At 47.6% G+C, this 25,163-nt stretch overlaps 1 protein-coding gene across 6 annotated transcripts in view; it reads right to left on the bottom strand.

The window, feature by feature from the left end:
• The window catches only part of LRRC34 (leucine rich repeat containing 34), a 327,003-nt gene that overhangs the window by 153,185 nt on the left and 148,655 nt on the right, over positions 1–25,163 (bottom strand). For all 6 annotated transcript variants that reach the window (XM_086944309.1, XM_086944310.1, XM_086944306.1 and 3 more), the window contains 2 exons: positions 22,938–22,991; positions 13,496–13,564 (listed from right to left, as the gene is read on the bottom strand). In XM_086944309.1, coding sequence (XP_086800435.1) covers positions 13,496–13,564; positions 22,938–22,991 — 123 coding nt within the window. The remainder of the gene's footprint in view (positions 1–13,495; positions 13,565–22,937; positions 22,992–25,163) is intronic.

Here is a 25,163-nt window from a genome sequence, read left to right as displayed (position 1 = left end):
TCTCGGAGCAGGCGGTGATTCTCTCACTTGATGCCAAAATGGCATTTGATCTAGTGGAATGGGAATACCTCTTTGCGGTGCTTGAACGCATGGGCTTTGGGCCGAAATATGTTGCGTGGGTACGGCTGCTGTACACGAAACCAGTAGCGCAGGTGGTAGCGAATGGCCATATCTCATCGCCATTCCAGCTGGGACGGGGGACTAGGCAAGGATGCACCTTGTCGCCCTTACTATTTGCCTTAGTGTTGGAGCCGCTGGCAGTCCTGCTCAGAACAACGCCATTGTTCAAAGGTATCACGTGGGAGGAAGGGTGGGAAGATAAGATCTCCCTCTACGCAGATGACATACTCATCTATATGGTTGACCCTGAAAACGGGATCCCAGCCTTACTGCAGCTCTGCGACACGCACGGGAAATCGTCAGGATATACCCTGAACTGGTCCAAGTCGGTAATTTATGTGCTTAATGTCCCGGACCCAATACTGCAGGAGGATTGCCCCCTGGCATTGGCGACGACCTCCTTTAAATATTTAGGCATTATTATTACGAATAATGCCGCCGATTTCTTTGATAAGAATTTGGTGCCGCCTATAAACCGCTTACGTGCAGACGTCAAACACTGGGCGACCCTGCCCCTAACCCTCCTCGGGCGGGCGGCTCTATATAAAATGATGGCACTTCCAAGGTTCCTATATGTGCTGGAAAACACCCCATATCTGGTTGCACCGCGATATTTCAAACGTATTGCAGCACTGGTCTCCAACTTACTCTGGAATAATGGCCCGGCACGTATAGCGTATGACAAGTTGGTGAAAAGTTGGTATGAGGGAGGGATTGCACTGCCCAATGTTCAATTGTACTACTGGGCGGCCCAGCTTAAAATAATTAATCAGTGGATTCACACCCCGCGGGATGACCCGGCGTACAGAGCGGACTGGTCGCAGCTGGGGACAGACTGCATGCTCTCAGTTTTATATAATAAGTTGCACGTTAAAAAACTGCTAGGTCCGACGCAACACACAGCGGCCCTGTGGCACGTAGCACAAGCACGACTGGGCTGGAAAGGTAGGATCACCAAACTGACGCCACTGTGGGACACGAAAGTACTGGGGAACCTCAGATCCTGCAAGGGGTTTACGCAGTGGGACTGCATAGGGATATCCACGGTGGGAGACCTATGGGACAAGGGCACGGTGCTTACATTTCCACAGCTCCAACAGCAATATGGCCTGAGCCCCACAGAGACGTTTCGATACGTGCAGATACGGCACGCACTACTCCAAGCGATCCCACCAGACACTGAAGTACCAGAATCCTCACCACTGGAGGATAGGTTGCTGACGGACTTTATGCAACAAAGTGCAACCTCTCTCACATATAAAAAACTGGTGAACAACCTGGAAGACCCCACACTAAAACTTAAAGAGAAATGGGTGGGAGAAATAGGGGAGGTAGACGAAACGGAATGCAACGAGGCGCTCTCCGAGAGAAGTAGGCATCTCAACAAAGTTCAGATTAGTGCAACTAAAAATATTGCACCGCATCTACTACACTAGGACACTGCTTCACAAGATACATAGGGCACCACATCCCTTCTGTCTTCGGGGCTGCGGGGAGGAGGGGACACTCTTTCACACACTATGGGAATGCCCAAAGATACAGGAATTCTGGAAGCAGATCATGCGCACTGTCTCACAAGCACTAAAGATTTCCATTTTACCGGAACCCCGAAAGTGCTTGTTGAACATTTGGGATCCAAATGATCTGGACAGATATGGACTGATATGGGCTACACTAGCCATGACAGTGGCCAAACGAGACATTGCGCAGAAGTGGGGTGCTCCGGAACTACCTACAGCGAGTAGATGGACCAAAAATATGGACTTGTTGATGGTTACGGAAAGGGCTGTGTATGTGCTCAGGGCTTGCCCCCGTAAGTGGAACAAAGTCTGGGCAGCGTGGAATGTATATAGGGGAGAAATCTGCGAACCCTTACCAGAAGATGAGGACCTAGACTCCGAAGGGGAGGATGAGTAGATTGATGGGCGATTGGTTGCTACAGAGCTATATCAAATACGATGTCATTCTGATGGGGCTTTATTGAGAAACACATTGAGGGACATGTGGGGTGGCTAATGGTCGGATGTAAACGTTAACTGCATACCTACGAGTGATGACTCTTGTTAGGTTCTCTCTTTTCTTTTGAACTTGTTCTTTTTCTTTTCTTTATAAATCAGAATAGTCGTCATGAGGGTTAAAATGAGGGAATATACACGATGTGAGACGTTTGCACTGTATGACGAAAATTACTTTGAAGACAACTGGTAACCGTGCACGTTCCTGAGGGGGTTGGGTTAATCATATTTTAAGATTACACACTGAATATACCAATATACAGATACGTAAATTTGTGACCACGGGATTGGACCCTGATTGTGATATTGTGTATGCATCTTATGCCTTTATGTCAATAAAGATTTTCAAAAAAAAGTAGGTCCACAATTCTATGTGCACAATGGGTTGTTGTATAGAAAAGGTGGCACTAAGGATCCTATCAAATTATTGATCCCCACCCCCTTTTAGGGATAAGGTCTTGCTTTTGGCCCACAGTTACCTTCTGGGAGGAGATTTTCTTGGGAGGAAAAAACTGAGCAGGCTATTTTAGATAAATTCTACTGGCCAGGTGTTTTCTCAAGAAGTACAGAAATACTTGAAAGAATGTCCTACCTGCCAAATGTTTAGCAGATATACACCGCCCAGAGTACCTTTGATGCCATTACCTATAATAGACCTACCCTTCACCCGAGTGGGGATGGACATAAAAGGACCTCTCTTACCCACTTCAAGTGTATATTGATATGCGTTAGTACTTTATGACTATGTGTAGAAAATTAGGAAAGTGGGGTTCTTGCAGTTTACCCCTACCACCACTTTTTCACAGGGCTTGTGGTCTTTCCCACAACTGTACCTCTGTACCCACAATTGGCACCACAGGTAAGCCTCTTGTAAAAGGTACTTTGGGTACCAAGGGCACTGTGACCAGAGAAGGCCTCTAGGGGCTGCAGCACATATTGTGCCACATTTGGGGCCCTGCACCCTAGCACTCACACACTGCCATTGCAGGCTGCGTTTTTTTGTGCAGAGAAAGGGAAGAGAGGACATGGCACACATCCCTGTGTGTCTGTCATGCCTGCAACCTCCTGCCTGGGGCCTCGGTAAGTTACCCCTCTAGATGGGTGCACTAACCCAGGTGAGGATACAGTTGCATGAGCATTGTGCCTCTACAGTGCTAAGTCCATTCTTAGACATTGTACGTGCACTAAAGCCATAAAGAGTATATGGTCTGGGAGAGTATATGGTCTGGGAGCTGGTCTTTACGAACTCCACAGCGAGATAAAGGCTTTACTGAAATCTGGGAAGTTTGGTAGCAAACTACTTAGCACATTAAACCCACACTGATTTAATGCAAACTGTACAGAGAGTGTATCTTAGAGATGCTCCCTGAAAAACGGCCAGCCCTGGTGTGGTTTCTGAATGGCTGACTGCTATTTGCCACTACCAGACAGGTTTCTGGACCCCTGGTAGTGAGCCTCCGTTCTCTGGGTCCAGAAACAAAGACCATCCTGGGCAGAGGTGTTACACCTCCTCCCCCAGGATGGGTTGGGTCCATGAAAGGGGAAGCTTCAAAGGCCTACCGCCTTTGCACGCTGTCGTCCCTGCCTTTGATGCTCCCAGCAACTGGCTCCCACCGGTTCTCAACCCCACTTTGGGCGGAAGAATCGTCGGGAAAACAGAGCTAGGAGGAGAAGTGTGCCCACCTTTGCCAACCCCACCCCTCAGGTGGGGGAGGCGGGGTGAACCACACATTTCAGTCCCTTCCATGTAGGAGATGAGGGGACCCAACCAATTGGGGCGAGGTTCATGCCTCCCTCCCACTGGAGAGTGGCATAATAGGGGGTGTACTCACCTCAAGGAAGGGACCCATTGATCCCAACCTGCACACCCCTGTAACATCCCTAAATGTAGTTTTTAAGGGCAGCCAAGAACCTTGCCTCCTCAACTTCGAGGAAGAAAGAAGCGAAGTGCCGTGCTTATGCAGGAGAAAGAGTACACCTACTGCTTTGCCATAGTCCTAGCGGCATGTCCTGACTCCGACCTGCCAACAGTGAAGAATCTGGCGTGTCCAGCAGCACCCCCAAGTCCCGGTGCCCCTGCCCTGCACTCACCTTACAGACTATGTCTCCCATCAGCACCAGATTTGCTCAACGAAGACTCCAAGACCAGAATCTGGATCCAGGTGGCTCTGCGGGTTCTGCACCACTCTGCACCAGACACCCACTACCCGAGATCGAGTGACCCATCACCCCAAGGAGGACTCCCCAGCAATCCTGACCTATGGTGTCCAGGCGTTCCCCCAAGATCCCAACTTACTTCTCCAGCCAGTTGTCAACTCCAGGAAGTCTCCCTGCCCGAGTCTGCAGCGTCTTTGCTGAACTGAAGATCTCAATTTATATCAGCTGGGTCCCCAATGTCGTCTTGGCACTCTGCACCCAGCCGCCCCCGTGCAGCGTCTATAATGATTGTTGCCCCTACAGTGCTGCTCCTAATCCCAGGAGCTTTGCTCCCACACCTGAGTGGCCTGCTCATAAGCAGCCCCTGACCGAAGGCCCCCCTAACCCCATAACGTTGGGCCCCTGCACTCTACACCCAGCCTTCCCAGTGTCTCTGAAGGTACGATTTGAGTGCCTACCTAGACCTTGGAGAACCTTGGTCCTAACCCCCAAATCTCCCACTCTTAAGTTGTTTACTTACCTGAGAAATCGCTAACACTTTTTCCTGTAGGAACCCATTTTACAAGTTTTGTTCCTGGATATGTTGTGTTGAGCTGAACTTTGTATGAAAGAAAAAGTAACTAAACTGCAAACCTTAAAAAGTCTTACTTACCTTGTATTGTGAAATTCATGGCGTGCTATCTAGGCACACCACCCTGAGTAGTCGATTTAATCTGAAACTAATTCAAAAGTAAGTACAGTGTAATTTAAACTCAATACAAACCAGTAACAATTGCAAATTGCTTTTTTTTGCTTTAACAATCTTTTTATTATTGAACCAACTCATCATCCATCACATATTCTGAAAGTACATCCCGGGTGTACAAATACAGCACAGCATGAGTGGTACTCCACTGGGAGGCGCCACCACATCTCGTAAGTACAAAAATGACTATCAATGTATAGTATAGATTTGTCCTTATTCCAATAACAGTTTGTACACCATTCCCCTGCCTTACCCAGGCAAGGTTTAACTGTGCCCAGTACAATCACAGTTCCAGAGACATACCCAGGTAGTTCCGCCAGAGGCCCCATATCTTCTCTCATTTTTGGGGCATCCGCTACTTTCATATATCACTTCCTCTGCCCGCTGGCACCAGCCTAGATCAACCTTCCATTTTGACACTGACAGGGGAAGAGGGGCCTCCCACTGCCTCGCTATGATGTGCTTCGCAACAACCACTGTCAGTGCCAGCCAAGGTCTGTTGTGTTTATGTCAGTCTTCATCCCCCTGTATCATTAATAGCAACCACTTTACATCCAGCGGCACTCTCACCAATAATGTTGAATTCCCACAAGATATGATAAAAAGAGCCCTCTTGCACGCACGCTCTCACACATAGTGATGACCTAGCTGCCCCTAGCTTACAAGGGTGTGCATGAGTAATAAGCCCTGTGTAATATTTTAAGCGGTATCATACGAAATTGCGCTCGGATGACCATGTCTCGGGGGCTTTGCAGGGCCATCACCCAGTCTTGGTTGTCAATGCTCACTAGATCATCCGTCCAGGCTATTCTCAAGGGTCCCAGAAGGTCGGGGGAGTTATTCATGAACTTCTGATAAATCACTGATACACCCCTGTGCGGAATTGGACCTGCAAGTAGGTGGTCCTCCAAGAGGGAGGCATCCGGCAGGCTTGTTTCCTCTTGGATATGAACTTGGAGGGCGTGCTCGAGTTGATTATAGTGGAATTTTTGGGTGGGCGACAAATCGTGGTCTTGGCCAAGTGTTTTGAAGGCCAGCAATGCTTCACCTCTCTATACATCCCCAATGTGCTCTATTCCTCTATTCACTCACCGCGAGAAACCAGGCAGGCTTGACACCTCGCTCAGCCTGTCACTGTGCCACAGGGGGGTCATTGCAGTCAGTGGGGTCTGCCATCCCAAATAGCAGTTGGCCTTGATCCAGCATTTTACAACAGCCTATGTGTGGAGTGGTAAGCCCACTCTCTTCCGACACTCATAGAGGATGGTTTTGTAGTTGCTTGTGTGCATCACCACCCTATAGACCCTGTAATCCGACTCTTCCCAGTCCGAATAGGCCCAATCATTGATCACTATGAGTTGAGAGGCCCAATAGTACTTTCTAATGTGTGGAATTGCCAAGCTCCCATCATAAATCCCCCTCTGTAGCTTCCCCAGTGCGATACGTGACGTGCCTCCCTGCCATAGTAAAATCTGTAGTTCATGATCAATTTGTGTGAAAAGATGCGGTGGGACGGGATCTGATGTATTTTAAAGAGCATACAGGAAGCGCTGTAGGGAAATTATCTAATATAACACCACCCTGCCCAGTACAGATACCAGAAGGGTGTGCCACGTCTGTGCAGAGTGGGTCAAGTTGTGGGGTGAGATTTTGCTGCAGGAACAGCCGCTGATCACTGGCCACCCATATTCCGAGGTGCTTAAATCCCCCAAATCCAATTGGGGCCTTGCATCTTGTTGAAAGCCTTGGGGGAAGTCCTGATAGGGGAACTATCACCGAGTTGGCCAGGTTTATTCTGTATCCCGAATAATGGCCAAAGAGCTCAAAGACCTGGAGAATTTTTGCTATTGATGTGTACGGCCTGGAGACATATAGCACAATGTTGTTGGCATACAGGGAGATACATTACTACCAGCCACCTGGTGATGAATACCCCATATCAGCGGATCACGTCGGATCCAGCACACCAACGGCTCCGGCGCTAGGGCAAATATAAGGGGAGACAACAGGCATCCCTGCTTGGTGCCTCTTTGTAGGGGGAGGATCTTTGATAGCACTCCATTAACACTCGCTCTAGCCAAATGGGCTTAATAGAGCAGCCTGACCAATTCACGAAATTGTGGGCCAAATCCCAGTCTTGCCTAAGTAGCAAACAGATAGGGCCATTCTATACTATCAAACGCCATTGTGGCGTCTAGCGCCATTAAAGCGGACTAAGGCACTTGCGGCAAACCCATCCTTTGTAGATCCCGGTATAAATTTGGAGATTGAGTTGAGTGTTCCTTTTGAGCATAAAGCTACATTGATCAACATGAATAATGGAGAGTAGGACAGAGATAAGTCTAATCGTGAGGGCCTTGGCCAATACCTTCGCATCCACATTTCAGAGAGAAACTGGTATATAAGAGCTGCACACCTCTGGGGGCTAGCCTGCTTTGTGCATTACCACGATTGTGGCTATACGTTGTTCTTCCGGCAAACAGCCGGCCTCCTTTGCCACTCGGAACATCGTCAGCATTGGCACCACTATCTTGCCTTACATGCCCTTGAATAATTCAACGCGCAACCCATTGGGTCCCGCTGCTTTCCCAGGTAGTAGGGCTCTGAGAGCTGATGTTTGATCTTTGGCTGTAGAACACCAATATGCGTTTTGGTGGTGAACACTTTGTCCACCATATTGCGGAAATCTGCTTGCAGCAGATTCATCTCTTCAGTCACCGTATCTAGCTTCGGCTCAAGAGTGCCCCGAAGATCTTTTATCGCCCTCATAATGTATCTCAGGGAAGGCTGCGGCACAGGTTCCCCTGCATGCCTCTCCGCCGAGTTTTTTGAATCTCATCTCTTCCAACGGTCCCTTCACAACCGTATCTTTATCTATCTGGTTTGACTGTCCAGGGGGAAGACCCTTAGTCCGAACCATCTTTGCTGGGGCCCGGCATCCCAGGAGGTCCTAGTCTACTCCTCTGGCTACCTTGGTAGAGCTCCCGGTCCCGACCCTCCAAGCTGCAACTGGGCCTCCCTCCTCCTCCGTTGCCACTCCACCCTAGGATCTAAGGGTCACACTACAGGAGTGGTCCCTCACACGTCAAGGAGAGTCTCTTCAGCCTCCCCGAGCAGGCTCCCCCCCCCCACTGTGCCCTGTGTGTCTACAGCTGTATGTTGCTGGCTAGCCGGTTGTCTCTGCTTGGCTGCTGATGTGAAGGAAGGTGGAGAGTCCCAACCACTGCACCTCAGGCCCAGCAGGCCGCCACCCAGCGCTCCTGTAGCATCACATTTCCTCCGGGGGCTTCTTGATTTTGGTTAGGGGGAGGCCTCTCTCCTGCTCCCACCATCGAGGCAGTCATCACACCTCGGCCCCGGAGAGACCGCTGTCAGTTCCTCTTATTGCCAGATGTGTGGATGACGCCAGTGCCCAGGCCTCCGTTTCTCAGGGCTGTCGTCTTTCGGTCTTCACAGGCCTCGTCCGTCACGCTCCTGCGGCAAGGTCCAGCTGCCGGGACAGTCAGCCAGTCCCACAGCCTGGACAGAGTGAGTGTCTCTCAGCTGCAGCGGTTTCAGCTTCAATTGGCCCAGTTGATCGTGGGGGACCCCACCTCCAAGAGCAACTGCAAAGAGCGAGCTCCGCCACCGGCGCAGCCGACTCCCAGCAGCCATCCGCCAGGCTCTGACCACCCACTTACATCCCAAGGAGTCCGAGTGTCCCCCACCGCATACGCTGCAGGGCGATCTCTTGACGGCGGCCTGTGGTATCGTCCGTGGCAAGACCTCACTTGCTGCTGTGTGGAGGTCCGCTGGGTATTGCCCAAGATCTGGCCTCAGTCGCGACCATATTTGGTAACAGGCGCAAGGCAGTGATGGGTTCTCGAACCTCCTCCCACACCGTGTCAGAGTGTCTATTGACAGCTTTTGGGCTCCCTGGAACAGCGCTCAACAATCGGAGGTGAGGTGGATGCAGAACTGGGCGGATGGTATGGGATATTTTGGGGCAATTCTCTGACGGCTACCAGAGCTCGTTCAGAGTGCGTACCATCCTCGTCAGTTGCTGGTCACACCCGAACGATTGCAAATTCAACCACAACTCCATTTGATTGTTAAGTCATGCATCTGAGAATATTTTTATCTTACCTGTACCAAGTCCTGCTTGGTTCGAAAATAAAACAGAAGTATATATTTTTTATACTTACCTAATTGTTCTGGATTCTGTCTCTCAGTGTGTGTAATCGGTCCATGACTAAGTGAATACAATAAGTGCTTACCCCACCTTCTGAATAAGCCCGACTGCTTGCCCACTACCACAAAGAGAGTGGTTAGTACTTACCTAATGTAGCCTCTGCTATACCTCTGGGGACTCACTGGACTCTGTGCACCCTATACCTCCCATTGGCATAGTATATACAGAGCCAGCTTCCTACACTGTGCCACGCATTTTCGTGAAGCAATTGTTATGCCCAATCCCAAAGCTATTAATGTGGCCAAAGTCATGATGGATGTCTTCACTAGGATGGGTTTCCTAAAGCAAATTTTGACAGATTAAGGGACCCCCTTTGTTTCCAAAATGATGAGGCAAGTCTGTCACATGTTGGGTGTTACTCCTATACCCAAAGCTGCCTAACAACCGCAAACTGACGGTTTGGTCAATTACAATGTCATTCGGAAAGGCTCCGAATCGGATTCGGAAACCTTGTTTCTGACCGTTTCAGAAACCTTTGCGAACGACCGATTACGATGATCAGAAAGCGATCAAACTGTCCGACTTGGTTCTGAATCCCAACCGGACAGCATTTGGAAAGTCTGTGTCGTACGGAGCCGACTCGTGCAGGTCTACGGGCCATGTTACCGCCTGAGCGATTACAATGTCAGATCTAGACAGCCTTTCCGAATCAGTTGCTCCAAATCGGTTCGGCTGTCAGAATCTGACTTTGGGGGCCCAATTTTAAACAGCCACCCCTTTCTTCAATAGGAGCCTATGGATTCGGTTGGAACATAGGCTCCCATTGAAGTCAATGGGAGTCAGATTGAATCGCATCCAAATGCATCGTAATCGGTCGGTCGGACTCCCGGATCCGATCGGAAACCATTCCGAGACCGATTTGGTCAGAATGCTTTCCGAATTACATCGTAATCGACCCCCTTAAAGCAACTACTTAACCTCGAAACGAGTAATTGGGAATATATGCTACTCTTGGCCTTGTTTGCCATAAGGAACAAAGTTCAGAAAAAAAATACCAGTATTTGTAAAGCGCACAGCTACCTCCGGAGAGGTGTTCCAGCGCTGCAGGCCGTCGGGAAGATTAAGAGAGCCATTGCCCAGAGTCACATGGTGTTGGGCTAACCTGCTGCCGAAAGCAGGGATTGAACCGTGAACCCTGTGGTCGGGAGTCAGGCACCCTGGCCGCTGCGCCACACCTCTTCCACAAGAGTTATTCACCATTAGAACTTTGATACGGATGCCAACCTAGGTCTCTGTTAGACATGGAGAAAGAAAAATGGAAAAATGAAGAGGACGACAATAAACCGTTATCCGAGTATGTAGCAAGGCTACAGACACATCTAGGTCAGATACGTAGCATGGTGAAGGAAAGAAACAAATGCAACAAAAAGGACAATATGACAAAAAAGCCAAGAAGAGGGAGATCATAATTTGATTATGATGCCATCATCCAGGGCCGGCTTTAGTACTGGTGGCGCCCGGTACGACAATCACTTTTGGCGCCCCCACGTCCCATGACCACCTCCTCACATTCTCTTACTACCACCTGCAAAAGTGCTCCTCATTTCTCCTATCATAAGATATTGCTAAACACAGCACCCCCTGAGGTCACAGCTCCCCCTTCCACAGGTCAGCGCCCAGTGCAGCCGCACCAGTCGCACTGCCCTAAAGCCGGCCCTGCCATCATCAGATCATCAACAACTGGGTCAGTGGAAGGGACCTCACAAAGTGTTAGCTAAAGTGACCCTAGTCACCTATCATATTGAACTGGATTCTTGTAGAAAAATCTCCCAAATATACCATATCAATCTCCTCCAGAAAAGGGAAGGCCCCTTACCAGTGCTGACAGGCGCATGAGTTGAAAACAAAACTCTCTTCCTTAATAGTATAGATCCCGATTTAACCCCTTCCCTTGACAAGAATTGATAAAGCACATACAACCCAGTGCCGAGGTCTTCTCTAATACCCGAGGTAGAACCACTGCAGTTAAACAAGCTATCCGCACTCCCCACCTCCCCATGAAAATGGTGAGACAAAAACCCTACCATATACCGAAAAGTCATAGAGAAGTTAGAAGAAACAGAAATACAACAAATGTTACAGATGGGGATTACTGAGCCTTTCACCAGTGAGAGGAGTTCGCTGATTGTGCAGACAGTCTTAGACACCTTGAACTCTTATGGGTTAAAAGTTAATCCCAAGAAACATTTATTAGCTGCTGAATCTGTTAAATATCTGGGATATATCCTAGGAGGTGGACAAATAGGGCAAAAAGCTGAAAAGGTTGCTGCCATTTCAAACAATCCTATTCCTAAAACAAAAAAAACATTGCAAGCCGTTACAGGCTTACTAGGTAACTATAGGCGTTTCATATCTCGGTTTACGCAAGTGGCTACCCCTTGAATGATCTTCTATAAAAATTCAGCAAGAAGAGTTAAGATAACCTTCACCTAATCCGATCAATGCTTTCAATTCGTTCAGATAGCCATTGTTGTCCAGACCGGTTCCCGCCAGCCCAAACTATGACAAAAATGTATAGTTCAAACTAATGCTTCAGATACAGGGCTAGGAGCTGTACTATCCCAAAAGGATGAACATGTGAAAAACCACCCAATAACCTATATCAGTAAGAAACTCTTCCCCAGGGAAAGACGGTATGCAGCTATTGAAAAGGAGACTTTGGCCATTAATTGGGCCATTTATACCATGCAATATTATTTAGAGGGCCACAAGCTAACACTCTATACTGACCATGCCTTGTTAGAATGGAGGACCAAAATAAAAGTAACATTGATTGTGTCCTGTTAGAAATGGAGGCCTCTAGTTGGCAGAGGTAGGTACCTTTGTCCAAACAGGGACCCTTGCTTCTAGTCAGGGTAAGGGGGATACACACTTTAGATAACCCCTGCTCACCCCCTCCCCCCTCCAGTTACTCCAGATCTTCTCCTTGGCAAAGTTTCTTCTTGATTCCAGAAGTAGTCTAAAGTTCAGGGGTTTTAGGTCTAATACTTCTACCCCAAAATGTCTTTGTTCTCTTTGTGCAAGGGTCTTGGAGACCAGTCCAAACCAGTTCTGTCCTCACTGGTGCAGCATGACCACAGGGGGTGGAGACTGCATTGTGCAAGGGAGACAGGCCCTATTCACATGCAAGGAAATCTCCTCCCACTACTCTAAAACTCTAAATTCAGCCAGGGTCTATTCTGCCCAACTATGAGTCATCCATGAAGGGCCAGGCACACCTCAACCCTCCCAGTGGCTGCCTACAGTGAATGCACATCCTGAGCGCCTGTCACTCTAATACCAGACAGTCAATACACAAACAGGCAGAGGCACACAGAATGGTTAAACAAGAAAATGCCTACTTTCTAATAGTGGCATTTTCAAACATACAATTTAAAAAACATTTTTACAAAAAAATGTTTTATTAAATTCTGAGTTCAGAGAGCCTAAACTGTATTTCTCTATCTTGTCCCAATGGGAAGTTATATTTATAAGTTATAAATAAACTCATATTCTATCCTATGGGGCAATATAGCCTTTCAATAGTGAAAAATGAAATTGGCAGTATTTCACTATCAGGATATGTCACAGACACCTGTACATGTCCTACCTTTCACATACACTGCACCCTGCCCAGGGGGGGTACCTTGGGCCTACCATAGGGGTGCCTTACATGACCAAAAAGGGAAGGTTAGGGCCTGGCAGGTGGGTACACTTTCCAATTCGACATGGCAGTTAGCAACTGTGCACAGACACTGCAGTGGCAGGCCTGAGTTTCCTTTCCAACGCTACTCATGTGGGGGGCACAATCAGTGCTGCAGGCCCACTACTAGCATTTGATTTACAGGCCCTGGCACACTTTGTTGCACTTTACTAGGGACTTACCAGTAAATCAAATATGCCAATTAGAAAGAACCAATGGCAACAGCAATTTACACAGGGAGCACTTGCACGTTGACACTGATCAGCAGTGGCAAAGTGCCCAAAGCATCTAAGCCAGCAAAAAACGAAATCCAGCACAGCATCAAAAATACAGGTAGTAGAGGAAAATGTCAGGGGAAACCACGCCAAATCTAACTTGTCTTTAGATGGCTTTTGGCACTTCAACTATTTCACTTTTTAAACCTTTCAAACCATCCAACGTAAGGGCACTCAGCAAACCAATGCACATTACCTATCCCGATATCCCCATGAGAGTTTTCTTGGTATAAAGAAAGTAAGGAAAGGAAGATGTGAGGATTTACATACCTGGGGAATCCTTCCTGCTGGTTCTCTGTCTTGCTGTCCTCTTTCTGTAGTTTTTCTATGCTGTAAGACCTGGTAAAAGAAAGAAAGGAAAGTTAAACGGATTGACGAATCAGTAAAGCAGACTTGTTTCTTTAAACAGACCTGCGGAGCTAACCAATGGAAAGGAAACTGCAGAAAGAAAATGTAAGCGTGAACCCTGGAAAAGGGGAGAAGAAACACAGACGTGAGATCCCGGGAGGACAGAACGAAATCTGAGGAAGGAGAATTACCCAGTATTATCCTGCCAAGTAGAAGGAGTGTCCACCCTGAAAGGAGACCGCTGAGGAACCCATCGACCCAGAGAATCTCGATGGACCCAGTCTGGAGGAGGAGTAGGAGGAGCACATCAAGTCGGGCCCGGAGGAATGGTGGATTTCCCCGGAAGAGGCTGACAAGCTGCAACGTCCCTGTAGCATTGCGGTAGAGCAGGTGAGTACCTGGGCCATATTTTTACTTATTGAGAGGGAGGAGAATGAGTGGGAAGGATTCGGGACACAGGCGGTGTTGGTTGAGAGTGTATTAGCACATGTATGCTATCCCAAGTCAAAAATATGAAATCCATGTCCTCCCTCTCCATGTCTAAGCAGGTCAACACCGTCTCCTCCTCCTGCTACAACACCCTCCAAATGCTCCACAGAATCTACAAGTGGATCCCGACCGCAACAAGGAGAACGGTGACTCAGGCCCTCGTCAGCAGCAGACTGGACTACGGACCACTGGACTACGGAAACACAGTCTACGCCGGAATCCCAGCCAAACACCTACGACGACTACAACGCATCGAAAACGCCTCCGCCCCAATGATCGTCAACATCCCCTGCCGCAGCCACATCACCCCCCACTTGAGAAACCTGCACTGGCTCCCCGTCGACAAGAGGATCACCTTCAAGCTCCTCACCCATGCACAAAAAGCACTTCACAACACCGGACCAGCCTACCTGAACAGCAGGCTCAGCTTCCACACCCCCACCCGCCAGCTCCGCTCCGCCAGCCTCGCCGCTGTCCCCCGCATCCAACGAACGACCTCCGGCGGCAGATCCTTCTCCTACCTCGCCGCCAAGACCTGGAACACCCTCCCCACCCACATACGGCAGACCCAAGACCTACTCACCTTCAGAAGACTCCTCAAGACCTGGCTCTTCGAGCTGTAGCAGCACACCACCCCCCTCCTCCCTTCAGCGCCTTGGGACCCTCACAGGTAAGTAGCGCGCTTTACAAGTACTCTGATTGATTGATTGAAAAGGAAATTCCTACATATAAATAGACATACCTACACAGCAAGGACTAGAAGTCCCATAATGCTCTGGGCAAAACAATATAAAGAAAAAGGAGATTGAAATCTCTATTGTTCCCTCACCAGAAGGGAGTAAGACGAATACCTGAAAAGGAGTAGTTTGTTACCTGCAACTCCAGTTCTCTTGTAGGGGTATTTCGGTGATAGTCATAATCATGTGAATAGTCCCGACCATGTGCGTGGACCCTGGAGTACTTCATTAGATATATCTTCTTAAGTTGTCATCTTCTGCCTTTCTTCAGGAAGGCCTGTATAGACACTTAAGAGCTAAAAAGAAAATAATTCAGCCTAACCAACTAGGCTACACTGACCATTACTTCATCGTGAAGTGAGAAAAAATAGCCAGCTAACTTTTTAAATTTAGCGATTTACTGAGTTTTACACATAGAAACTCTCCTTCACAAAGCTCCTTTTTTCATGACAGAGATGAAAAGGAATGGACAGAGAAGCCCCCATAGGCTGCCTTTATGTGTCTGCAAATGGATACGATGCCTTTAAGAGTCTCTAGAGACCCCCGGTATCCCATGATGCACAGCCAGAGGCAGTTACTTTCAGTTCTTTTTTAAGGCGTAAAGAAGCAGAGCCTGCTGAGTCTTGCGGACATCTACGTCTGCCACCGGGGAGGAGGTCGGGTTGCTTATGACTATCACAGAAATACCCCTACAAGCAAACTGGAGTTACAGGTAAGAAGCTACTCCTTCTCTTGTAGGGGATTTCCGTGTATAGTCATAAACATGTGAATAGACTAACAAGCCCATCCCCAAAATAATTGTCCAGCCGTGGCAGAAACAGAGAACAACCGCACTATTGTGCAAATAGATTTCGAAGTGAAGCCTGCCCAACCTGACCATCTGCCATAGCATCAGTGTCTAGGCAGTAGTGCTTAGTAAATGTATGGACTGACTTCCAAGTGGCAGCCTTACAGATTTCCGAAATAGGTACGTTACAACTTTAGGGAGAAACTTAGGTTGTGTCCTCATAACTACATTAGAGGAATGAAAGACTGTATAAGGGTCTTTACAACATAATGCCTGAAGTTCGCTAACCCTGCGGGCAGAAGTTATGGCCACAAGGAAAGCCGTCTTCCAAGAGAGATGCTGAAGAGAAGCCCTATAAATGGGTTCAAACTGTTCCTTCATCAGCCATGAAAGGACCACATTGAGCTCCCAGGGAGGGGAAGGACGCCTAATGGGAGGAAACAATCTTTTCAATCCTTCAAGAAAATCTCTGATGACTGGGATTTAAAAAAAGGAAGTTTGTGAAGGACATTTCCTATAAGCAGTTAAAGCTGCCAGGTGAATGAATGAAACTGAAGGCCAGATTGAGCCAAGTCCTTCCTTACAGGAGGTAGGAACCACGTCCTTAGAGGCACACCAGATGCAAAGTCTCTTCCATTTATATGCATATGATGTGCGTGTAGATGGTCGTTTGGCCTCTCTCAATATCTCCATACAGTCCTGAGGGAGATTCAAATGTCTGTACTGTACTAACTCAGGAGCCATGCCACCAAATTCAATGACGAGAGGTTGGGGTGCACCATCTGCCCACCGAACTTTGTCAGAAGGTCTGGCCTGCATGGAAGACGGAGATGTGGCAGGTCTGTGAACCACCACTGACGGGGCCACTCCGGAGCAATGAGGATCATCTTGGCCCGTGACTGTGAGAGCTTGATCAGTACTGTCGGGATCAGGGGAATTGGCAGAAAAGCATGGAGAAAGCTGCCTGACCAGTTGATCCGCAGGACATTCCCCAGAGTCCCTGGTTGGTAAAACCAGGAGGCGAAATCACTGCATTTGCTGTTTTCTGCGGTAGCGAAAAGATCGACTTCCGGAGTACCCCATCTTTCGAAGATGCCTCGCACCACTTCGTAGTTTAAGACCCGTTCGTGATATTCTGGAATGAGTCTGCTGAGCGTGTCTGCCTGAGCATTCTGAACACCTGGAAGGTGAGTTGCTGTGATGGTCAGGTTCCTGGCTAACAGCCAGTTCCAGATGACCTGGGCTTCCCGAGATAACACTTGAGATCTTGAGCCTTCTGCTTGTTGAGGTAGAACGCTGTTGTTGTATTGTCTGTCTGAACAAGCAGGGAACTGGTGTGAAACGATGGCTGGAAGGCTTTCAGCGCCAAATGGACTGCTCGAAGCTCCAGGAAGTTGATGTGGTACTTGGTCTCTTTTGGGGACCACGTGCCCTGAATCTGAAGGTGGTCGAAATGTGCACCACAGATGTGGAGAGAAGCATCCGTCACTATGGTTTGCGTCGGTATCTTCTTGTGGAAGGGAATCCCCGGAGGAGACTGCGCAGAGAACATGACCATCAGATGGACCAGAGAGCTTGCTACGACAGCTGAATCCTGTCTTCCCAATGTTCCAGTTTCTGGTCCCACTGATCCTCTAGACATTCTTGCAGGGGTCTCCAATGGAGGCATGCATTGGAAGTGAGGAAGATACAGGGGGCCATCGAGCCCAGGAGAGACAATACCTTCCTCAAAGTCAGGGAGGGCATTTGCCATGAGAGCTTGAGCCTTCCGAAGGATCGATAAGCGTCTCTCCTCTGAAGGAAACACGTTTGCTGTGCATATATCGTGGCTCCCAGGTACTGTAGACATTGGACAGGAGTCGAGACAGACTTGGTGAGATTGATGTGGAGGCCCAAACGAAGTAGGAGATTGGAAGTCCTGTTGAAATGCTGTTGCACTTCCTGAAACGTAGCAGCCTTGATCAACCAGTCGTCCAGTTACGGATAGACGAATACCTTGTTCTTCCGTAGATGTGCGGCCACCAGAGCAGTGCATTTGGAAAATTTCTGAGGCGCTGACTTCAGGCCGAAAGGAAGCACGGAGTACTGATAATGGTTGTTGCCCACAGTGTAACACAGGAACTTGCGATGTTTCCTCGCTATAGGCATGTAAAAATATGCGTCTTGCAGATCTATTGCGCATAGCCAATCTCCCTGATGAAGTTGAGGGTAGAATTGATGCAAGGACAACATCCGAAACATTTCTCTGCAAACCCATTTGTTGGCCTGTCGCAAGTCGAGGATGGGTCTGAACTCGTGCTTGTCTTTCTTGAGTACCAGAAAGAACAGAGAATACAGTCCTGTTCCTCTTTGAGCCTGAGGAACCAGTTCTATCGCCCTTTTTTGTAAGAGGGTGTTGGCCTCCTTCTGCAACTCGCAGAGCATGTAACGTGATCGAGTTGGAGGAATCGAAGGAGGAGGACTTGTAAAACGTAGCGAGTATCCACTGCGAACAATATTCAGCACCCAATTGTCCTGAGTTATTTTCTGCCACTCTGCCAGATGGTTTTGAATACTTCTCCCCACCGGAGTGGATAACCGATGAGGGGGAAGAAACCCTTCAGGGCTTGGAACCAGCAGGAGCCTTGTTCCCTTGTCCAGACTGCCGGTTGGATCGTCCTCACTGTTGGAGTTTCTGACACGGCTGCAAAGACCGCTGAAACTCCTGCTGTTGGTTGGACTGACGGCCCTGAGACTGCTGAAACCTCTGAGAGGAAAAACGCCGATGGAAAGGGCGTAAGGTCTTTTGCTGTTCTTTAGGTTTTTCTAAACCTCCAGCCTTCAAAGTCTCCATTTCAGTCTTTACGCGGACCATCTCATCGTCCGCATGGAAGCCAAAGAGAGTCGTGCCAGAGAACGGGAGATTGGAAATGCGTTGTTGCCCCACAGGCTTCAGAGAATTAAGACGAAGCCAAGCATGTCGCCGTAGAGCAATTCCATGGCAATACCCGTGGGCTGCCAGGAACGAAGTATCCGCTGCAGCACTGATGACTTGATTCAAGAACATCAGGCCCTCGTTCACTATCTCCTGAAAATCTTCCCGCTTGTCTCTGGGTAGGACATCCATAAATTGTTGAAGGGACTCCCACAGGGATCTATCATAATGGCCCAGCAAGACGGTAGAGCTGGCTGCCTTCATGGATGCCGCTGCAGTGTTGCAAGCCGGGCCGACGACGGCTGAAATGCCAGAAACCGGTCCCCGGAAGCTTGTTTCCTTCCCAGTATAAGAATTGGCTTGGTAGTTTGGTTTGCCCTGTTCCCATCATGCACTGGGACAGGACCAGACTAATTTGCATGTAGCCAGGTTCTGAGCTGGGATGGTGCAGTGAGCTAAAAAACGGTGATGGATCAAGCCCTGATCTTTGGACTGGGTAAGAGTGGTCTGCTTAATTCAGACACTCTGTTCATCACCACCCCCTTTTCTGAACCGCTGCAGTGTTGCAAGCATTTCTCTCCACCGAATCCGGCTTATAGCTCTCCTTATCCGGTGGTACTGTGGAAGTCGCATGCTGTTTCTGTGCCGCCACCACTATGACTGATCCGGGGTGGGGTCCAATCGAAGGAAGGCAGGGTCCGCCTCCGATGGGCGATACTTCTTCTGTAACCTGGAAGGTGCAGATTTTATAGAAGATGGCGTTATGAACAGCTCCATAGCCGGTTCCTCCAAACCCAGCACCAACTGGAGCAATGGACGTGATGTTTGTCTCTGCTGTAGAGTTTCAAATATCACCGATGTCGACGGTACAGGAGTAGACAGGGGAATGTTCAGCTTGGAAGCCCCTCTGACCAGAACCTCCTGGAGGGTGGAGATATTGTCAACAGAAGACACCCTCTGAGGGGGAGAGTCCGTGAGAGTAGGCGAGTACCTCCCCATACTCGTGGAAGACGTAAACCTGGTATACCGGGATTGGGATCTCTCATATTGATGACGACGTGATCTTGTGGAAGACCGGTGGCGTCTATGGGAACGATATCTCCGTCGTGACTGTGTTCTTGGTCTTCAACCACAGGACGCATGGGCTGAGGAGCCACGGGCCCAGGCTGAGGAGGAGGCGGTGGTGAAGGAGGCGGAGGAAGAGGAGGAGGCGGCGGAGTAGCCGGAGGTGGAGGACTGAGCTGTGTGCTAGAGGTATCACTGGGAGGACCACCGGTTAATGAGGAGCAGGAGGCGTCCTAGATGGTGAATAGGTATGCGAGTAGAAACCAACTTCCTCCGCTTGCGGACTGGTCGCAAGGAAGCCCTGGATTCAATCTCAGACGTCCCCCTCGATGTCGATCCACTGCTCAACAGTGAGCGTCGACGTTGTGTGGAACGCAAACTCCCTGTCGACGACGATAGGCTCACAACGGAACGAGGCCCAGAATGGGACCTCGACGTCGAACGTCGGTATTGACCCCTCGACGTCGACCTTCTCAGCATCTTCGATCGTCTCCTCGACGTCGACCGTCTCGTAGACATCGACCTTCTCCTCGACATCGACCTTCTCGTTGACGTCGATGGTGATCGGCGGCAGCGCTTCGACGGCAACCGCCATTGCTTGTGAGACTCATATTGACGACAATGATGCCTCGACGGCGATCTTCATTGAGTCGAGGTCGAACTTGGGGAAACCCGCGAAGGCGATCTCGTCCAAGACCTGGCCATTCTTCTCCACAACGTTGATCTTCGACGTTGCTTCGACTTAGAGCCCTGGGTCGACGTAGAGCATATTGTCGTCATACCTGCTCTCTACGTCGTCATCGCTGTTTTCGACATCGATCGGGACTGACGTTGTTTTTCAGCAGTTTTTCGACTGGGAAGCCCCCCAGAGTTCAAAGCATGGGACTTGGTAGAGGACTTACCCTTTCCTTGCCCAGAGGCTGAAGAAGCTGCCTTCGGTCTTCTCAGCTCTAGCCCTTGGAGCCAAATCTTCTCCCTGTCACGCAGGGTGTGCCTGGAAAAGGTCTTACAAATAGAACAGGTGTCAGGCACATGAGACACAGGCAAACACAGAATAGAGACTCTGTGAGCATCAGCCTTGGCCTTCTTCGTAGCACAGTCAGGACACTTGTCAAATAGAGATTGCATTGTGACAAGAAAACTGCAGAAATTCTGCCAAACAAATACAGCAGAAGGTAGATAAAGGCCAAAGACGTCGAGTGAAACTGCAAAAATCCAAATATATCACTAAGATTGAATGTAATACCAAAAAAGGTAGAGCTCAATGCTCTAGGTTCCTGCTAGCAGGAGCGGGAAAAAAGAACTGAATGTAACTGCCTCTAGCTGTGCATCATGGGATACCGGGGGTCTCTGAACACTCTTAAAGGCACGGTATCCATTTACAGGCACATAATGGCAGCCTATGGGGGCTTCTCTATCCATTCCTTTTCATCTCTATCATGAAAAAAAGAGCTTTGTGAAGGAGAGTTTTCTATGTGTAAAACTCAGTAAATTGCTAAATTTGAAAAGTAAACTGGCTATTTTTCCTCACTTCAAGATAAAGTAATGTCCAGAGTAGCCTAGTTCTTTAGGCTGCATTATTTTCTTTTTATTTCCTAAGTGTCTATACAGGCCTTCCTGAAGAAAGGCAGAAGATGAAAACTTAAGAAGATATATCTAATGAAGTGCTCTGGGGTCCACGAACATGGGTGGGACTATTCACATTATTATGACTATACACGGAAATCCCCTACAAGAGAACGGAGAATACATAGAAAACCGCACTGATTAGACTTTCCTGAATAGTGCCGAGATAAGGGATATATAGTCGATCTCCAAACTAAATTTCTGAAAGGTTTAAACAGTAATGAGGAACTGGCATCGCACTTAGGAGTATGACATGTTACATGTAACCCCTGGGAGGAATGTGAATTTGGGGCTCCAAAGCATTCCGACAGATCACAAATTTGAATAAACAATAAGACCGTTGTTTTAATAACATTGTGAAGCGCCATGAAGACTACTTTGGGCTTAACGATTGTCTAGTCAATGATTGATGATGCAATCTTGTTAGACATGTGAGGCATGTCAATGTGCTGAATTACTAGATGTAACATTAGGGGCAGTGGACCGTTGCCGATACACAGCTTGATGGCATATGGCGATTATCTGAACATAAATAATTTGATCATCCTCTAGAGTGAAAGTTGATTGTGAATAACTTTATCGTTTAAACCAATTTGATGCAACCTGGTCGCGTAGTAGGTGCGGAAAGCATAAGCTGATTTTCGGCTAGATTGTGAGGAGAGTGATAAGATAAGAAAGAAGATCTCTCACTCTTAATACACACATATATATGGTATGATGGCACTGAATGATTATAAAAATTGGACATTCTCCTAAGAAATTCATGGGAGTTGAATGTTGAAAACGTTATTGTCCATACTCACTTAGCGCTAGTCAGCCGTGTATTAGATACTAAATTCATGAGCGGTTTTTCAGCCAGATCGCAAGCAGAGCATTAAGAAAAAGATTCAAATCCAAATGTGACTAGTAGATGGGTATTTACCTATAATGCACTTCGAGGATTTCCAATAGCACGCCAAAATAATGATCGGCAATTTTGCACTTGTATGTTGATGTAATATTATTTCCATGCAATGTAATTTATGTAAGATTTGTATAAGAACACAAATAACGATGGTTATGTATATACACATATGTTATTTGTATGTTGCAAGATGGCGGTTGATTCATCAACGTTGTCTTGTGGGTCCACACAGTCCTCTTTCAGTTACACCTATGAGAATGAATTAAAAGACGGCTGCCTGCAGTGTGCTGGCAACACCGAGGAAGGCAGACTGCCGAAACGCGTTTGTTCGTGAAATAAATTCCTTAATGAAACGCCACCTGAGAGAGCAAATTCTTTCCTGAAGAGGAGAGATTTGAGCTGGTATTTTGGCGGAACGCATCACCGCACTATAGCACCCGTCCAGGAGTGATTTGTTTGGATACACGCTGAGCTTTGGAGATATATATATATATCCTTTTCACCTCGCTTTCACTCCAACTCCTCTCATGGACCAACAAGCGTGGACCCGATATATTTCGTGCATTTCTTTATTTAGCCAGAGTTGCTATATATATATATATAGATAAATATTTATATATCTATATCTATCTATATCTATCTTATTTTCTCATATATGGAAGGGAGGAACGAAGGGAACATAAAGAAGGGGCGCGTCTAATCTTTTATGTCCATCGAATAGCAGATAAGTCACACAATAACGTTTGGTTGCCTTCACTGTGACACTACTTCTTTTCCCACCTAACCACCAGAGGTTTTGGTGACTGAGACTTCTAGGTATTATCTCTGGAATCGCTAATTACCGCTCATTTCCTTTTTCCGCCGACAATCCGGGGAACCCAGCCACAACTGAAGACCTGGAAGGAGAAATGGAGAAGATGGAAAATCAATATTTGAAGACATTTTCATTAACATTTATGTATATCAATATCGCAATACTTTGAATAAAAGACACCATTGAGAAACAAATTAATCCTCCTCGCCTTTACATCCGACCCAGTCTCCCAAATGTACCACAAGTGGTGTCAGAATTGGGATCTGGAAGTATGGAGGTGGTGGTGAACAAGATGGCTGAGAGCCATGTGAAGCAGGAGCGGACGATGGAAAAATTCCTTAATACAGCAGCGGAAGATCGCGATGTAATACACAAGGCCCAGACAACACAAGCTAAAAGGAAGGAGACAGCCCTTAGAAGATTGGCTGATACCCTGGGACAATAGAGGGGGCAAACTGTGTTGCCCTCAGTGGTTCTGCTAAAGTAGAGTAGAGGATCAAAACTTTTTATTTAACAATTTCAAGAGCATGGCACAGGCTGCAGCCTGGCAGGCTGACCGATGAAGCCAATATCTAGGTCCTTTGTTAACAAGGGAGTTACAATCCGCCTGCTAGATTTCAAACCCTCAGGACACTACTCCCTACATTGAGATAAAAGGAACATTCTGCAACATTTAAGGACTGACGATTAAACGTATTGAATAAAATTGCATCATCTTAACGAAGCCAAAGAAACACCCATGGCAGTGTATTTACAGGGTAAAAGACTTAAGTGACTGTTGGTTAAAACCCCTCACAGCAACTAAGGAGGATATAATGGATATAATGGAAAATATATAGCTGGAGCAATACCTCACCACAAGGTTTCCAAAGGATCCGGCCCAATTATTGTTCCCCACCCTTTTTAGGGATAAAGTTCTGTTCTTTCCCCACAGTCACCTTCTGTGAGGACATTTTGGGAGGAAAGAAAACAAGTGGGCCATTTTAGATAATTCTACTGGCCAGGTCTTTTTCAACAAGTACAAAAATACTGCAAAGAATGTCCTACATGGCAAAAGTTTAGCGGATATAAACAGCCCAGATTACCCCGGATGCCATTGCATAGATGTACCCTTCACCCGAGTGGGGATGGACATAATAGGCCCTTTTTTACCCTCTAGGAGTGGATATTGTTATGTGTTAGTACTTGTTGACTATGCCACGTATTTTCCTGAAGCAATTTCTCTGCCAAATCCCAATACTAGGATGGTGGCCAAAGTCATGATAGATGTGTTCGTTGGGGTGGGTATTCCAAAATAAATTGACAGATCAAGGGGCTCCTTTGTTTGAAAAACAATGAGGCAAGTCTGTCACGTGTTGGGTGATACTCATAATCGAATAGTCGCAAATCACCCCCAAACTGACGGTTTGGTTGAGTGATATAATGCCAGCTTGAAAAATACTTTAAAAAAACTACTGAACCTCGAAATTAGACATTGGTAAGATATGCTACCCATGGCCTTGTTTGCTATAAGTAGCAAAGGCCAGAGGAGTCCAGATTATTCCCCATTTGAACTCGTATACGGATGCCAACCTAGGTCTTTGTTACTCATGGTGAAGGAAAAATGGGAAATGGAGGGCACAACAATAAACCTTTGCCCGAGTATGTAGCAAAGCTACAGGCATATCTAGGTCAGATATAGAGCATGGTGAAGGAAAACCCGGAATAAGCCCAAATCCAACAAAAAGGACAATATGAAAAAAAAGCCAAGAAGAGGAAGTTTGCTGTGGGAGACCATGTTTTGATTATGATGCCATCATCAGATCATAAACAACAGGGTCAATGGCAGGGACCTCACAAAGTGTTAGCTAAAGTGACCCCAATCACCTATCAAATTGAACTAGATTCCTGTAGAAGAACCTCCCAAATATACCATAACTATCTCCTCAATAAACAAGAAGGCCCTTTACCAGTGCTGACAGGAGTATGAGTTTAAAACGAACCTCTCTTCCTATATAGTATAGATCCAGATTTAACCCCTCCCATAGACAAGATTTCATAAAGCACATACAACCTCATACCGAGGTCCTCTCTAATACCCCAAGTAGGGCCATCGCAGGTAAAATGCTATCCACACCCCAGCCCCTCACTCCCCGGGAAAATGATAAGACTAAAACGTTACCATATACCATAAGCTCGTAGAGAAGTTGTTAAAACAGAAGAACAACAAATGTTACAGATAGAGGCTACTAAGCCTTCCACCACTGAGTGGAGT

Source organism: Lissotriton vulgaris, chromosome 11 (assembly GCF_964263255.1).
Source record: "Lissotriton vulgaris chromosome 11, aLisVul1.2, whole genome shotgun sequence".
Lineage (NCBI taxonomy): Eukaryota > Metazoa > Chordata > Amphibia > Caudata > Salamandridae > Lissotriton > Lissotriton vulgaris.
Note: the sequence above shows the minus strand (reverse complement) of the source record. Positions and strands in the feature narration are given on the sequence as shown.